The following is a 17456-nucleotide window of genomic DNA, read 5'->3' as shown; positions in this document are numbered from 1 at the left end:
CTTGCCATCAGCTTCCCTCTGAAGTTCTGGCTTGAAACTCCATACTAGATTTTTTTTTGATGATATTCGGCCAAGTAAAACCGGAGATAATGTCAAATATATTTAGTATAAAAATACAGAACTAGATCTTATCCTCATTTAACCTGTTATATGTAATGTTTGCAACATGTACATTTCTGTGTGTGAAACATAATTTTCAAGATCAGATTTTATTCTTTATAATATATTGTATTTTTGTTTTCCTTTGTTTCTTTTGGGTCAAAGTTAAAAATTAATTATCAGGACATATAGGCGAGGTTGTGCTGGAAAAACTGATAACTGACCAACATGGCGTGGTAAAGATTTTTTAACGGACATAATAGCCGAAGATTTCAGAGGGTTAAAAAGGTAGAAAGTTGATGCAAAATTATAAAACAATACACAGTGACATATTATAAAGATGAAAATCTGATCTTGAAAATGATGTTTCACACACAGAAATGTACATGTTGCAAATATGAACACAGGTTGCAAATATAACATATAACAGGTTAAATGAAGATAATATCTCATTCTTTGGTTGGGCATGGAGAAGTGCGTCCCCTGCAGGCGAAAGTGCAGGCAATCGAACAGTATCCGCCACCCGCTACAAAAAAAGAACTGATGAGATTTCTGGGTTTGGTTGGATTCTACCGGGGCTTCTGTAGAAATTTTTCCACTGTAGTTGCACCCTTGACAGATTTGCTGAAAATAAATGTAAAATACATCTGGTCTCCTTCATGTCAAAAGGCTTTTGAAAATGTTAAGACGATCCTCTGTGATGCTCCGGTCCTGGCTGCCCCTTGCATGCAGAAAGCCTTTAAGATCCAGGTTGATGCTAGTAATGTGGGCGCAGGTGGGGTATTGCTGCAGGTGGATGATTTTGGTGTTGATAGACCCGTAAGCTTTTTCTCCAGGAAGTTTAATAAACATCAATTAAACTATTCCGTTGTCGAAAAAGAAGCGTTAGCTTTGATTTGGTCATTACAGCAATTTGAAGTCTATGTGGGTTCAGGGCCGGTGGTGGTTTATACAGATCACAATCCGTTAACATTCTTGAATTCACTTCGCTGTCCAAATCAAAGGCTGATAAGATGGTCTCTGTTTCTGCAGTCGCATTCGTTAGAGATAAAACACATTAAAGGAAAGGATAACATAGTGGCAGATGCCCTGTCGAGAGCCCCATGCCAGTAGTTTCATGTCTTCATTATGAATGTTTCTGTCTTTCTCTTAAATTTGCTTCAAGGTACCAGTAGCTGAGATGGGATAGAAACTACATGATAGTGGACAAGTGAAAAACTGTTAAGGTGAATCTGTATTTTGGAAGAATGTAATTTTTGTGATTGTTATTTCAAATATATGCATTGGTATGGGTAAAGATTATTAGTAAAAAATGATGTAGTTGTGCAAATTGTTGTTTACAGGTTGTAGCAGGCCAGGGTTGGGACCCTGTCTTTATGGGGGGGGGGGTGTGACGGCCCCAGGCCCCACCCGGGTGTGGGTGTGTGTGTGTGTGTTTGTTTGTTTGTCTGTTGTTTCAGGGTGCTGGATTGGATCCGATTGGCGGCAGCTGGCCACTGTCTCCACGCCTTTAAAACCCGCCCTCCTGAGGGGTTTGGTCTCTTATTTTTCCCTTGGCATCATGGAGGAGCTGATCACCTTTGTTTGAGTTCTCTGTGTTTAGTTTTCCATTATATTAAGTTGACCGAGTAGTATGTTTTCTGTCAGCTCCTTTGGTTTAGTTTAGTAAAGATTTGGTTATGTTGTTTCCTTTTGGATTCATTTTGTTAAAATAAATTATACTTTTCCATTTAATCCCTATATGCTTCCTTAGTTTTGTGTGGTCTGTGAGCCGGATCATAACAGTATTCTTATACTAAATATATTTGACATTATCTCCGGTTTTACTCGGCCAAATATCATCAAAAAAAATCTGGTAAGGAGTTTCAAGCCAGAACTTCAAAGGGAAGCTGATGGTAAGACTCGACGTTGCTTCATTCATTATGTCTTGAAGAAGTAATGTGCAGGTGGTTTCATGGCCTCCAGAGGGTTAATAAAATAACCCTGGAGGTCACATCTGTGCTGGTCTTGTGAGGAACAGAAGCAGGAAGAACATTCTCCACTCCCTCTGTCTCTACCACCCTGATCAGTTTCCTCTGGACCCGTCTGGAAAATAAAAAATGAAAGAAGACACTGTGGCTAAAGAACAAAGCTGTACAGGTTAATCTGAATGTCTGTTGTGTAAATGTCAGACAATTAGGGAGAATTACATCCATTTGGCCGTAGCTGAAAATGTAGGAAATTAAATAGTTTCTCCCTCTTTAGTTCTCTTGGTGGATTAAGTTTCCATTGGATTCTTTTTCCAGATTTTTTTATATTCAAATGAGGATTATACAGTAGGCAATTATATGGGTAATTATAGTTTAAAGTTACAGTTTGAGAGTAAGAACCAAGTCAGCTGGTTGCAGCAATATTAACACCTTTCTGTCTGCAAGATACATTAAGCTGTAGACCAAAGTTATTGATTTCCTTAGAAATGTTCAAATACAAAGAAAGAAGGAAATACCAAATATCCAAATCCGAATCATGACCCACAAACTTTAACTAACAAATTATATATATATATATACACTAGCGCTCAAAAGTTTGGGGGTCACCAAGAAAATGTGTGTTGTTTTCCATGAAAAAAAACTGTTATTCATGAAATGAGTTACAAAGTGAACAGAAAATATAGTAAAGGGTAGAAATAATAATGTTAATACGGTATCGGCCAAAATCGGAATCGGCAGGTCAGGCTTTTTAAAAATCCAGAAAATGGAGGTAATTCCTGCTCCTGCCATGGCATAAAATCACAAAGCATTAATCAAGTCCCCCACTCTCCAACTGGGATGGCACACAGCTCGTGAGGTGTGGGGTTGAGGGTGAAGCCCACGACTGGAGACAGATCGAGATCATCCTCTGTGACTCCGGGTGGAGGAGTGAAACGAAAGTCCTGAAGGAGGGAAGTGAAGAAAAGGAACAGCTCCATCCTGGCAAGGCCCTCTCCGAGGCACACCCTGCGACCTGCGACAACGAAGACATTCAGTTGAACTGGATTGTGCCTTTAAAGTCGTAAAATATCTGTAACCCCTTAAAAAACGAAATCCTGACAAAGTTGTTGTACCTGCTGAAAAAGCCATGAAGGCATCTCTCCTGATAAATTTACCCTCCTTATCCAGGAAGTGGGAAGGGTTGAAAGTGTGTGGGCTCTCCCATTCACTCTCATCATGCAGGACAGAAGTAAGAAGAGGAATCACAACAGTCCCCTGTAGGAAAAAAAAAAGCACAAGGTGTATAATTTAAAATCTTGGAACCAAAGAAAAGATCTGATGTCTGAGCATCTGACCCCTTCGATGAAGTGAACACAGGTTGTAAACACAACATACACTGCAAAAAAAGCCAACTTGTATTTTTTGCCTTAAACAGTGATTTAAGTTGGTAAAACTTGGAAATATAAATTATTGACATTTAGGGCAATAATGTAAGTTAGCATAACAAAGGAAGCCAGTTGTCTGCTCAAAAACAAGTTGGTGAGTTGTTGTTACTTATATCTTTAAGTTGGGGTTCACAACAAGGGACAATAGTTCTGCTAACTCTTATTTCTTTGTTGTGAAATGCGGGAAAACGGTGAAATTCGGTCATTAGCGAAAGCTAGCGGGCTAACTGATGCTAGCAGCGCTGCTTGTTACAGCTACAAGAGTAGCCATTAGCGTATCAATGCTAACTCAAAATTGTGGTCGCAACATTAGCTGACATTTCATAGCAGCGTTACAATCGTGCCAATTCAGCCCATTGCAGAAGTAAGGATTAAAAGTTAATACAATGTAAAATTTTAAGTTCAAAAATCTGAATTCAGAGTTGAGAAAACTCAAAAACAAAACTTAAAATATTTAGTTTAATTGTCCAACTTAAAATTTTATCGAAGTTTGTTGCCTTGAAATTTTGAGTTCACCCAACTTTTCTTTTTTTGCAGTGTATAAGAGGTTAAATGAGGATAACATCCAGTTATTATTTCAACTTAATATATTTGTCTTATCTCTGGTTTTACTTGCTTTAGAGGGAAGTTGACGGCTCGGTTAGCTTCGTTTTTACATCGTGACATCATCAAGATGTTATGCTCCAGCGCTCTCGGTGGCTCCAGAGGGTTAAAGGCATGCATTTGATAATATACAATGTTATACGTTTTAAAGGTAACCATGCATGTGAGCAACCGACCTGTTTGATGAAGTAGCCCTGGAAGGTGACATCTCGGCTGGTTTTGTGAGGAATGGCCATTGGGACAATGTTGGCCAGCCTCTGTGACTCGTGTATGACAGCATCAGTAAAAGGCAGGTTCTTCCGGTCGTCTACTCGGATCTGACGATTTCCAACGACCCTCCGTAACTCCTCCTGGACCTGGTCTGCACTCACAACATTGACATGAAATCGATGAGTCCAACCAGACATTGCTTGATATACTGGTATCAAATGAAGTGAATTTTATTTATATAGCCCAAAATCACAGATTTGCCTCAAAGGGCTTTACAGACTGTACATGGTACGACTCCCTCTGTCCTTAGACCGTCACAGCAGCCAGGGAAAAACTCCTCAAAAAACCCTTTTAACCCTTTATCAGGCAAAGAACTATATTTGGTAACCTCAGGTAATATTTCGAGAAAAAAAGTTGCAAATTTACTGGATTAAAGTGGCAAATCTACAAGACAAAAAGTCGCAGAGTTAAGAGATTTAAAGTGGCAAATCTGCGCGGAAAAAGTTGCAGATTTACGAGAAAAAAGTGGAGAAAAAAGCAACTTTTTTCTCCCAGATTCACCATTTTAACCCTTAATAGGACACTCATTGAAATACTTGCAAATTCTAAATTTCAACCCTAGAGAATATTGGAGGATATTACATACAGCCAGAATGTGTAAAAAAAAAAAACATACGAAAACAATATTTTGAGAAAAAAAGTTTACGAGATTAAAGTCAAATCTACGAGAGAAAAATGCGCAGATTTGTGAGATTTAAAGTGGTGAATCTGCGAGAAAAAAATGGCTTTTTTCTCCACTTTTTTCTCGTAAATCTGCAAATTTTTCGCGCAGATTTGCCACTTTAAATCTCTTAAATCTGCGACTTTTTTTCTTGTAGATTTGCCACTTTAATCTAGTAAATTTGCTCGAAATATTACCTGAAGTTACCAAATATAGTTCTTTGCCTGATAAAGGGTTAACAAGGGAAAAAGAAGAAGAAACCTCAGGGAGAGCGACAGAGGAGGGATCCTTCTCCCAGGACGGACAGACGTGCAATAGATGTGGTTGTACAGGATCAACAGAGTAGAATAGAGTAGATAGGTGAGAGGGAGACAGAGAGGAGCAGGAGTTCTGGGAGGAGACAGAAGCAGGTGATGAAGCGCCACCATTGGCCAGTAGTGATGCTGTGAGTGTAGAGTGTAGGTATGTTTTTGCACCTTGAAAATGAGGGAACTTGGCCATGAAAAGCAAGCTCCACTGAAGTGTAGTTGCTGAAGTATCTGTCCCAGCTGCATTCAAATTCATCACACTGTTAAGCAGGTTGTCATCATGATAGTGTGAATTATTGATTCCAGACTCCTAGTATAGCATACAGAGAATAAGGATTATATGCAATGAGTTATTGATCAGTATTATCAGCCAAAGAGTTCATTCTGAAGAGCCTGACACCTCACCTCCAGATTTAGTTTACGGGTCAGGAAAGAATTAACAAAGCATGTGCATATTTCAGGGGTTAGAGCCTCCTTCATGCTCACTATTACACTTCTTATTTCCTGCTTGTTGACCTCCAAGCACTTCATCAGATTCCTCCAGTTTTTGAGACAAGGGCCGAGCCAAGGAAATACGTTGTACAACTGTAATGGAGAACAATACAAACAATTTAATGTGGTCACCCAAAAAATGACCAATAGATAAGTCAGGGATGGGCAACTTAAATGCTGGAGGGGGCCACAATTTTCATCGACACTACCACAGGGCCACATATAGGACCGTTCACTTAACCAGATATGATGAAACTGCAATTTTAAATATGTTTACAGTGCAGTAACTTAACGTTTTTTCATGCTCAAATGCATGTATAACAGTATAAATAGGAATACAAAAAGGTTTGAAGCAAATAAAAAATAACCACTTACTGTGTTTCCTTTTTTTTCAGTGCAAGAACAGCAGACCAACATTAATTGCGAGAAGTAAGTTTGTGCATTTTTACACTGAACTTTTAAGATTTAATGCTCAAATGCATGTAGTTGTATGCATTTGGTCTCACTGGAAATTCAACAAAAATTAGCCCAGTTATTTTAAGCTAAACTATGATTTTTCCCCCCCTTAACCTTAACAAGTAGTTTCATCGCCTAAGGGCAATCAAACTTATGTTTATGAAGACATCATAATAATTTAGAAGCACTTCAGTGGGTGATAGTAGGAAAAAGAAACCTATATGATCATATGTTAGACAACTTGCTTTTTGGCTTTTATCCTTCCTACATCATGCATGGAGGTAGGGGCGCACCGATCGATTGGCACCGTTTTCCTTAATTTTGCGGGATCAGCGATCGGCCGATTCTTTTACGTCAAACCGATCTTATCTAGCATCTTATCTACCTCCGCAAAGGTCTATTTGCCATTTATTTTAATATTTGAACAGCCACAAAGCTGCTGCATTTGGGCATTTGTTGTTGTTTGTACCATAACGAAACCAAAAACTCAGGACACTTTATTAGGGCCTTGGGGCAATCTCACCGAGCACTGGTCCCATACAGCAATAGCTGTAGGGACCAGCCCCTAGCACTACTGTTATACTGTGGATTTCTTCTTCTTCCTCTTCCGGACGCAATTTCGTCCCGCTACTAGTCCTACAACTTGAAGAGTTGCAGGACAAATTATATATCAAAACGTGCGGTTTGATCGGGATCGGTGTGCTATTACTTTTCTCTACAGAATACGAATTTTCCGCGACGTAAGTCGCGAAAAACTGCCCAAAATTTTGCATTGAAATGACTGGGAAGTCCGACAAAAAATGAGCGAAAAAGAACAATAATTGGAGATTTTTAAACGTCTACTTCTCCGTTTGAGAGACGGTTCCAGGTCTTTAGCGAACTCGAGACAGAATTTGCAGTTTTTCGCTCACCATTCACAGTCAGAGCTTCTGATGTGCCCATTGACATGCAACTTGAAATCATTGATTTGCAGTGTGATGTGGAATTGAAGGACAAATTTGCCTCTGTGGGCTTGGACACATTTTATAAGTATCTCCTACCAGGTTATCCTAAATTGACAGCACTGGCTGCAAAAATGTTGTCCTTGTTTGGGACTACCTACCTTTGTGAGCAAGTTTTCTCAGTAATGAACATTAATAAAACAAAGCTGCGCTCAAAGCTCACACATAAGCACTTAAATGAGATTCTGAAATTGGCTGCTACTCAGGACATGATGCCTGATATTGATGCACTTGTGCAGGCGAAAAGATGCCAAGTTTCAGGGGCAAATACTGAGCAAGACTAAATCCTATGGAATGCTGCTTTCAGTGTTGCACTATAATGATGTAGTTATTACAGTGTAATAATTGCTGTGAAGGTCAGTGCTAGTCAGTGACAGATTTACAACAGAAGAGTTTTGTTCGGTAAAATATTTTTTCTTATGCATGCCATATATGTTTTGTATATGAGTTTTTTTATATGTATATGTTTTATGCATCAACAAGGAAGGGGACTAATTTACTTTACCAAATATCTGTTTTAAAACAGCTGCCACATACGATTTCAAGTGTGTGGAGTCAGTTCATGTGTTCAGAATTGCTTCCCAAATGTGTAAAATGGATTTTTAAGTGTTTGATGCATTTTAACATGCAAGGCAGTGTTTTTAAGATCCACAAAACTGTGACTAAATATTTTGTGATGCTGTACAATCACTGTGATCAGTTTTTATGCATAATGCACTTAAATAAATGTTAAACTGAGTATAAGTGTTGTTGAAATTGCACATACTTTTCTTAAAAACTTGGTTGTTCATAATATATTTAGTAAAAGGGAAATTAATTTAATATAAAGATTTTTACAATTTACTTTTTCTTTGCAATAATACAAAGAAAAAAGTTATTGTTAGTTCTATATAATTTTGCAATGAGTGTATTGGTCTGGCCCCATGAGATCAGATAAAGCTGTATGCGGCCCCCAGACCAAAATGAGTTTGACACCCCTGACCTAGAGTCTCCATATAAACTTTAAACAGTAGACACAAGTCTTGTGTATTGGTGTATTAATCCACGTTTCGATAGGTCATATAGTTTTTTATCAATCCCTGTTCAATGACCATGATCATTTTTGGAGAAATTCTGAGATTATAATGGGTGTGTATTGCACGGAATGTTCGTGTCACAGTGTGTGACATCATCGCCAGAATGTAGAGGGAGAGAAAAAACTGTCAAAAATTAAATTTGAAAGCTGCGCTCCAGGCCACAAATTCCACTCTACAGAAATAATTTATACATAGAAACGTAGGAAAATTTGTCTTCTCACTCACAATCCTCTGGTAAAGCTGTCAGAGTTATAGTTTGGGCGTAGGACGCACTGATGATCCACCAACACGCACCAACAGCCTCATTGGGTCCCATATTAAAAACGCAGGGAGATTTCGGAAAAAAGGAAGATGGAACAGTTTTTTTAGATCGCTCTAACAAAGCTATTTTTTTATTTTTCTTTAAAAAAATCATATGTAGACGTTCAGGAAGAACTTACAGGATGCTCAAAGTGAAGTCGGATCAATGATATGTATTATGGTTTTGCCAAAAATGCTTTCTGTTTGAGGCCAGAAATTCGAGTCTGTCCACCTCTGCTGTCTTTTGATCTTTGATCTTTGATGTGATTACAGTTACAGTTACAGATACACACACACACACACACACACACATGCACTAAAGTGCGCACACTCCTCACACATGCATACACATGCTTCATACACGCACACACAGGTAACTTTATGTGATTTTAATTACACACACCCACACACACACACACACACACACACTCACACACCACACACACGCCACACACACACACACACACACAGACCACACACACACACACACACACACACTCACACACCACACACACGCCACACACACACACACACACAGACCACACACACACACACACACACACACACACACACACACACAGACACACACTCACACACCACACACACGCCACACAGACACACACACACACACACACACACACACGCAGACCACACACACACACACACACACACACACCACACACACACACATACACACACACACCACACACACGCCACACAGACACACACCACACACACGCCACACACACACACACACCACACACACACACACACACACCACACACACACACACACGCCACACACACACACACACACACACCACACACTTTGAGGTTAAAGGTCATAGGTTGCTGTATGAATAAATACTTGTAAAGGAATGCTTGTTGTAGGTGTGCTCCTTGTATATTATATACTATCATAACATTACTAGTATTAATTGTTTGAAATCTCTGAAGAATCTCATCATAGTGTACACACACCGGCAGTAGCCCCCGTGGCCCTTTCAGAATTTCCCCAGAGGAAATTTTCTAGTTTATGGTTGCTGCTCAAATGCATGTAGTTGTACTGAGGGCCACTTCAAGTGAGGGTGTGGGCCGTATGCGGCCCCTGGGCCTCCAGTTGCCCATCCCTGAGGTAAGTTGTACAAGCAGTTTATTTGGACCCATGTTTACATTTAATTAGGGTGATCTCTGGTGGCCATAATAATTTTGATGTAAGCAAAGTGAGGTGGTCAGAGCAGGTGTGTGCGTGTTTGTGTGTTATAGTACCAGGATGGATGCTGATCCAGTCAGACGAATGCACTCATGGGCTGTTTCCACCATCGCGTGGAGGTGAGGGTCTTTGTAGTCAAACCTCTTTCCAAAAGTGATTGCTGATATAATATTTGAAGCTGCATAAATCATTGTTTGGGTGTTGTTGAAGGCTTTACCTGTGAGAAGAACAGAAATGAAAAAAATGAAATGAAATGCACAGGATGTGCAAATTGGAGGGACACAGCACATCTTAAAGCTTCTCATGTCATTTTTAGATTTTCACAGCTTTCTCAACAGCATAACAACAGAGGTTGGTAACGCTTTATAATAAGGTCCTTAATAACCATTAATTAACAAGTAATAAGGCATTGTTCTCGCTTTAGATCCGGTAGCTGCAAAAAGCATAGTTAACTGTTAGTTAACTTATAGTTAACTTATAATAGATGAGGAATAAAGTATGTTTTAATATCAATAAGCAAACAAAAGAAGATTAATAAAGGCATGGCAAAGACATAATGGGTGGGTCATGGGTGTTTGTAATGCTATTATGAACAATTATAAGATACTCATGAGGCTTTTATTAATGTTCTTACGCATTTGCAAACTGTTAACAAGTTTCTTATAAGTGCTTATAAATCTCTTATATGCTGCTATTAGCTGTATTATAATGCCATTATTAACACTTATATAGGCTCATAAGCACAATAATGTTAATAAGCATCTTGTAAGGACGTACAAGGGCCTTATTACTTGTTAATTAATGGTTATTACAAGGACCTTAATATAAAGCGTTACCCAGAGGTTTAATTTGAACAACTTTGACTGTGTTAAGATTAACAAAGAAACTGGCCGAGCAGCTTCTGCACATCAGCACAACCCACTTAAATTCCATAATGTACCCCCACAAGCACTGGCATGTACTGACATAACTGACAAAAACAGTTGGATATTAAGTGTCAAGTACTTTTGGGACTGCTGTATAAACCTGTGCACTTGGCTTTAGAGGAGATCATGTTACCTTCATGTTGTTTAAACTCTTCTATCAGGTACCGACATTCCTCTATAATTCTGCTTTCACTAATCCTTTTGCCCATCCCTCTCAGTGTAGCGAGAGCAAAACGCCTCATTTCTTTCCACGAGTCACCATTGGAAAATATTATGCCTGGAAACAAAAATGGCGCTGGTCATTGCACATCAAAACATGAAGAAAAAAGTTTACGAGATTTAAGTGGCAAATCTACGAGATAAAAATGCATAGATTTATGAGATTTAAAGTGGTGAAAAAAAGTTGCTTTTTCCCCACTTTTTTCTCGTAAATCTGCAACTTTTTTCGCACAGATTTGCAACTTTATATCTCTAAATCTGTGACTTTTTTTCTTGTAGATTTGCCACTTTAATCTAGTAAATTTGCAACTTTTTTCTCGAAATATTACCTGAAGTTACCAAATATAGTTCTTTGCCTGATAAAGGGTTAACAAACAAAAATAATTTATTTACCGTGTCCTTTGTTAAAATCGTAGAATATGGGAGTCACCTCTCTGCCTCCAAACTCCTCAGCATAGTTGACCAAAGCGTGTTTGACTGTCTTGCATCCTGCCAGGACCACCACCTTCTTCAGTCCAAAGTAGACTGTGAACACTGGTCCATATTTTTTGGACAGCTAAAAAGATTGAAGTGAAACTTACAGTCCTATATAAGAAATGTAATTAACCCTCTGAAGTCCATGAAAGCACCGGCACATTACTTCTTCATGACGTGAAGACAGAAAAATGAAGCAACATTTGAGTTCTAGCTTGAAACTACATGCCAGATTTTTTATTTGGATGATATTCGGCCAAGTTAAACTGGAGATAATGTCAAATATATTTAGTATAAAAATATAGAACTAGAGATTATCCTCATTTTACCTGTTATATGTAATATTTGCAACTTGGGGTGTGCCATATCGTATTGTTCACAATAATGTCAGTATATTTTTTTTATGGTTAAAAAAAATGCATATCATGATATTGGCAACGTTCTTACTTCTTGATGTAGTGGCTTACTCCCTGTCACTAAACACATGCAGCTTTCAAAATAAGAGCAAAGTGTGTTAAGAGAATCCACCACAGAATTTCCAAGAAGACTGTAAAAATAAGATGCCTTAAATAAAACATACAAGAACCTTTATTCTCCTTTACAAAATGTCATTAAAATATGCACCCGGAACCTCTAAATGGTTATTTTTATTAATTGTGTCAAGAGTAATTTTTTTTGTATTTGGCAACTGTTTAGATTTGCACTTCAAACTACATGTTAGATTTTTAATTATTTATACAGACTAAAAAAATAATCATATTTTCATCTTTTTGAGTATTTCCTAATGTCGTCAAGAATATCGTTATCGCAAAAATAGCCTGCAATTTTGTGATATTCTTTTAGGGCCATATCGCCCACCCCTATTTGCAACCTGTGTTCATATTTGAAACTTTTAAAATTCTGTGTATTGAAATGTAATTTTCAAGATCAGATTTTATGTTTTCCTTTGTTTCTTTTGGGTTCAAAAACAAGTAAGTCAAAGTCAAAAATTAATTATCAGGACATATAGGTGAGGTTGCACTGAAAAAAACTGACATGGCATGGTAAAGATTTTTAAAGAGATTTTTTAAAGGACATAATAACCGAAGATTTCAGAGGGTTAAATGGAATACACTGGCGATTACTGAAAACCTGCAACTTTTTTTGTCTTCTGTCAAAGCAATGGAAACATTTCTTACTTCAAAAAGATTGCCATCAAGTCTCTTGAGATCCACCTGAAGCAAGTTACCAAGCAGGGGGAGAGGTTTAGGTCCAGGAGGACTCTTCTTTCCTTGGGAGCTGAAGCTGGGTAAAAGATGGAGGACCAGCAGCCCCACAATGGCCACCAACAGGTAGACTGAAGTAGAGGACTGAAAAAGATTTTCTAGCATGATCCTACCGTCACAAGGACCCCGTCCTTTTAGGAAACCTTTGCAATGAAACGCTGTTTTAGTTACATGAAGGGATAAAAGCCTCTTTGCCACAGCAAAAATTTCTTGTTTCAACCTCTGATCGTTATGTTGCCTCAGACACCTCCCCACTTTTTCTATTTGTCTCGGCTGCACCAATCAAATAAAAGAGCAGGTCAGCCAGCCAATCAGCAAACAGTTTGTCAATAGGCAAACTGTTTACCATTGTTTACCATGATGAAGCAATTCCAAAAGAAAGCATATGGAAAATACAGACAGGGAATGCCAAGAAGAGTGTGAGAAAAACAATGGAGGGAAATGAAGAGAGATTATCAGCAGAACAACGGAAGTTTAATTTGAACTGTGAACCGTGTTTAGATCATAAGAGTTCAAAGAGTTCAAAGAAACTGGCCAAGCAGCTTCTACACATCAGCCCAACCCATTTAAATGTCATACAATACCCGCACAAGCACTGGTATGTACTGACATAACTGTTGTTCATGCAAACGGCTTTGTTGTTCCTTTAAACCATGGGTCTCAAAATAGAAATGCCGTAATGCTTTCCCGGCGTAAATGGGTTGACTGATATCAAACATGTATTGAAGACAACAATTGCAGCATTTTCTCGAACTTTCCTCAACTTAAGGATTCACTGTTTTTTTTGTTTTTTTTTAATTAAACATAAAAATAGCCTAATTTTGCAGCGTTATTTCGACACGATATCCTGACGCACATGGGGCCAAAAGATTCCTTCGATCTTCTAGATCATGGGTCTCAAACTTGCGGCCCACGGGCCAATTGTGGCCCTCATGACAATATTTTGTGGCCCTCACCTTGATATGAAAGTTTAATGTGAGTTTTATATGAATGGCACTTTACTGTGTTGTGTGTGGAAGGTTCCTTTAATTACGCAAGCTGGAGCTTTGTTTCACTTGTTTCTATGACAATGTTAACAAAGAGAAAGGCAGCTGATACCGGACCGTTTATTATCTGCCGTGTTGTTGTTACCGCAAGAAGTGGAAATGTTATGTAATGTGATTTTGTGTCCTTTTTTTGGGTAATTTTGTGTCTTTTTTAAGTAATTTTGTGTCTTTTTGGTAATTCTGCGTCTTTTTTTGTAATTTTGTGTCTTTTTTAAATAATTTTGTGTCTTTTTTAAGTAATTTTGTGTCTTTTTTTGGTCATTTTGTGTCTTTTTTAAGTAATTAGGGTTTTCTGTCATTTGTGTCTTTTTTAAGTAATTTTGTGTCTTTTTTTTGGTCATTTTGATATTGCCTCCAGCGGCCCCCAGGTAATTTGAGTTTGAGACCCCTGCTTTAAACCAACGTATAGTTAGTGTTATTTATATACAGTCTATGGTTAAACCGCAGCCTGGTCCAGTCGGCTTCCGAACCCCCCTGCTCAGCTCCTCCTGGACCTGGTCTGAACCAAGGTTATTATAGTTAACGAAAACTAAAGAAATAACGAAAACTAGAATTGAAAAAACATTTTCATTAACTGAAATAAAAATAAAAATAAAAATGAAAATGATGACTAACTGAAACTGTATTGTGAGGTTACAAAACTAACTGAAACTAACTTTGTTTTCATCTTTGTCACCTTTTTTTCATACATCATAAATCCAGTGTTTCTATTAGAAAGAGGATTCTGTTAGTGAACATGCAGGAACACATGGTAAATATGTTTATTGAGACTGGGATGTCTTCACTTGAACCAAAATTCAAAACACCCAGAACTGTAAGAGGTAATCACCTTATTGGGGCTGAGATGGATAAGGCAAAGGAAATCTTGAATCTTGCAACCAACACATTACAAAAAAGTAAAACTAACACTAAAACTAATGAAAACTAAACTAAAACTAACTGAATTTGAAAACAAAAAATCACAACGAAATTAATACTAAAACTAAAACGAATGAAAAATCCAAAACTATTTTAACCTTGATATATACATTATGTGTGTATTTATGAGTAGATATGTACAGTATCTCACAAAAGTGAGTGCACCCCTCACATTTTTGCAAGTTTTTTTTGATCACCAGACATCTCTAAGTACTAAGTATTCACTTTTGTTGCCAGTGGTTTAGACATTAACGGCTGTGTGTTGAGTTATTTTGAGGGGACAGTAAATTTACACTGTTATACAAGCTGTACACTGACTTCTTTACATTGTAGGAAAGTGTCATTTCTTCAGTGTTTGCAGAAATGTGGGGGATGTACTCATAGCCTCATTCAACTTCATTATTATCTCACACACACACACACACACACACACACACACACACACACACACACACACACACACAAACACACACACGCACACACACATCTTCATGCAGTTTTTCTGGTCCTGTTTTGCCTTGTTTGGTATTGACCCACCAGTTTCAATATATTTCATCCTGTACTTATCTTCACTATACTGTAATCACTTATAATCACAAATAATAATAAAAAAAGATTAATAACAATCTCAAAAACCAAGTAAGTGTTTATTGTCGTGTAATTTGCTGGTCCAAGTTGTAGGTCAAATAGCTCATAAATTAGTTTTTAAAGGAGTCCAATTGGAAAAAATTACTTCTCTATCTTTAACAGTTATTCAAAAGCCCAGTTGGAAAACAGCTCAAAAAAACTCTAACAGGTCTCAAAAATCTTCAAGCAGGAGTCCAAGATGTTGTGACAACACTTTATTATCGATAAAAAGTGGAGAGAACAAATATAATACACACAAGGTGCAGTCCATAAGCTCTCTAACTCGAAATGAAACTTACATGAGGTTTTATAGAGAAATCACACACATATGTCCATCCTATCATAAATATTCATTATGACCTTTCCTCCAATAAAATTTGTTGATTCTTTAGATTTCTCCTCCTAGGGGCTGCTCCAAACATCATTTTATTCAGTTAATATCCGCCCCCCTAGGTGCAGGTGGCATTACCTCATCTCCTGGCAGTGAGACACCAATATGTTCAGGGGTTGAAAATACTCAACATAAGTGGCATTACCTTATCACTATGATTCTGAGTCATTCATAAGTTCCCATAGAGTCTTTCTATGTTCTTATCTCTCACTCATCTCTGTTTGTCATACACAGAGCCTTTTTTATTTTTCATTTCTCACTTATTGTATGCTACTGTATTTAGCCCTTGTTAATGCTGCTTCTTGCCCAGCTGGGTAACCTTGCTCTTATCAGCTCTCCAGGACCAGCACTCTAATGAGCATCTCTGGCGAAAGATCACAGGTGTTTTTTCTGGCACAAACTTAACATTCTTATCTAGGCCTTATTTTACTTCTCCTCTCTTCCAGTACTTCTCCATCTTTCAGTTAAATCTCTGCAGCATTTTGATTATACATATAACATCACATAGATCACTCAGGGTTACATTATTTAATCACAATTTGTCATACAAATAGCTACGTAGTCCCTCTAGAGACCCTCATAAAGAGATACTAGCTAACTCTCACCACATTATTTACTCTACAGCTAAAAGATAATAAACATCATCTTGATACATTGCCGGTTAAGTTAATTAATGCCATCTCAGTCGCTAAAGTTATTGTTAATTAATTTATATGCGTCAGATGATGATGTACTATGTGCAAAGTATATTTAGCTATGCCATTCAGAAAATTTCTTTTTATTTATAAATAACTGTTAATGTACTGTACTGTAAAATAAAAAAATCACAGAACATATTTCCATGGTGAATTATGCTCCGCTGCTTTTATGAAACTAAGTAGCAGCCAAATTCAGTGAAATCACTGAAATATTCAGTGAGATATTCAGGTTTAATCCACTTTGTGGCTTTTACTTGCTAAATCGTGGAGATTCAACCTTAAATCATCTTCTTCCATTTTCACAAATATGTGTCAGAGTGCTGATGCCAAAGACACATCATGTCCTGAACTGATTTTGAAATTGCAGCGCTGAATTTAAGCAGGACGTCCAATTACGCAATGACACACAGCTGCACACTCTGAAGGCTGTCCCATTAGTGCGTTACACAAGTGAGAGGAAGGACTCTTTCCTCGTCTCTGGAGGACCCGACTCTGAAGGAAGGATCCTTGACTTTGGGATACAGCCAGTGTCTAATTTCTCTGTCTGTCTCCTGATGGTATTCTTGAGGATGGTGACATCTGCTGCCTGCTCAGTACACTGTAATAAATTATTCTGTAGTCATTTCATTTTATTTAATATATTTGATAAAATGTATTAAATATAAATGCGTCCTTGATCTTGAGGCAGTTGTTTAAGTAACTTTAATATAAAAACTTATTTTGTTCACATTAAATATAATCTTTATGTGTATGTAAATCTAAATCAAGAGAATTTTGAATGAATCCAACACAATAGAATCAGTCCGTTTTTAATTGACAGGCACTTTCTGTTAAGTTGTTATTAACTCAACTTGTAACGTAGTTAGATTTAATTAATAATATTACGTGCAATCTGTTGCCTCAATTTTATTGAGCAGCTATTGTTTATCTTTTTTTTACAGTGTATGTAATGCCCCGAGAGTGATTACAATAATATTCATGCCTGTAGTAGAGGCAGTTGTAATGTTCCGGCTCTCTTCC

General features: G+C 37.7%; 1 protein-coding gene across 1 annotated transcript; it reads right to left on the bottom strand.

Moving 5' to 3' along the window:
• Nucleotides 1-2667: 2667 nt before the first annotated feature.
• LOC131983565 (cytochrome P450 2K1-like) lies at nucleotides 2668-12989 on the bottom strand. Its single transcript, XM_059348296.1, has 9 exons — nucleotides 12670-12989; nucleotides 11411-11573; nucleotides 10932-11075; nucleotides 9929-10089; nucleotides 5741-5920; nucleotides 5504-5645; nucleotides 4273-4457; nucleotides 3182-3323; nucleotides 2668-3081 (listed from the first exon to the last, which is right to left on the bottom strand). Exons 1-9 carry the CDS (start codon nucleotides 12859-12861, stop codon nucleotides 2882-2884), a joined length of 1509 nt encoding a protein of 502 aa, XP_059204279.1. The 5' UTR covers nucleotides 12862-12989; the 3' UTR covers nucleotides 2668-2881.
• Nucleotides 12990-17456: the final 4467 nt, after the last annotated feature.

The sequence above is a fragment of the Centropristis striata genome, chromosome 13, assembly GCF_030273125.1.
Source record: "Centropristis striata isolate RG_2023a ecotype Rhode Island chromosome 13, C.striata_1.0, whole genome shotgun sequence".
NCBI classification, from domain to species: Eukaryota; Metazoa; Chordata; class Actinopteri; order Perciformes; family Serranidae; genus Centropristis; species Centropristis striata.
This window is presented reverse-complemented; position numbering and strand designations above follow the sequence as displayed.

Bases quoted from the DNA above. Each gene is read 5' to 3' on its own strand.
- LOC131983565 (XM_059348296.1), bottom strand. From the start codon at position 12,861: ATGCTAGAAAATCTTTTTCAGTCCTCTACTTCAGTCTACCTGTTGGTG. The intron at 3,324-4,272 runs GTCGGTTGCTCA...TTTTTCCTACAG, and splicing joins AGGGCTACTTCATCAAACAG to GGGACTGTTGTGATTCCTCT. The intron at 3,082-3,181 runs GTACAACAACTT...TCGTTGTCGCAG, and splicing joins CTTCATGGCTTTTTCAGCAG to GTCGCAGGGTGTGCCTCGGA.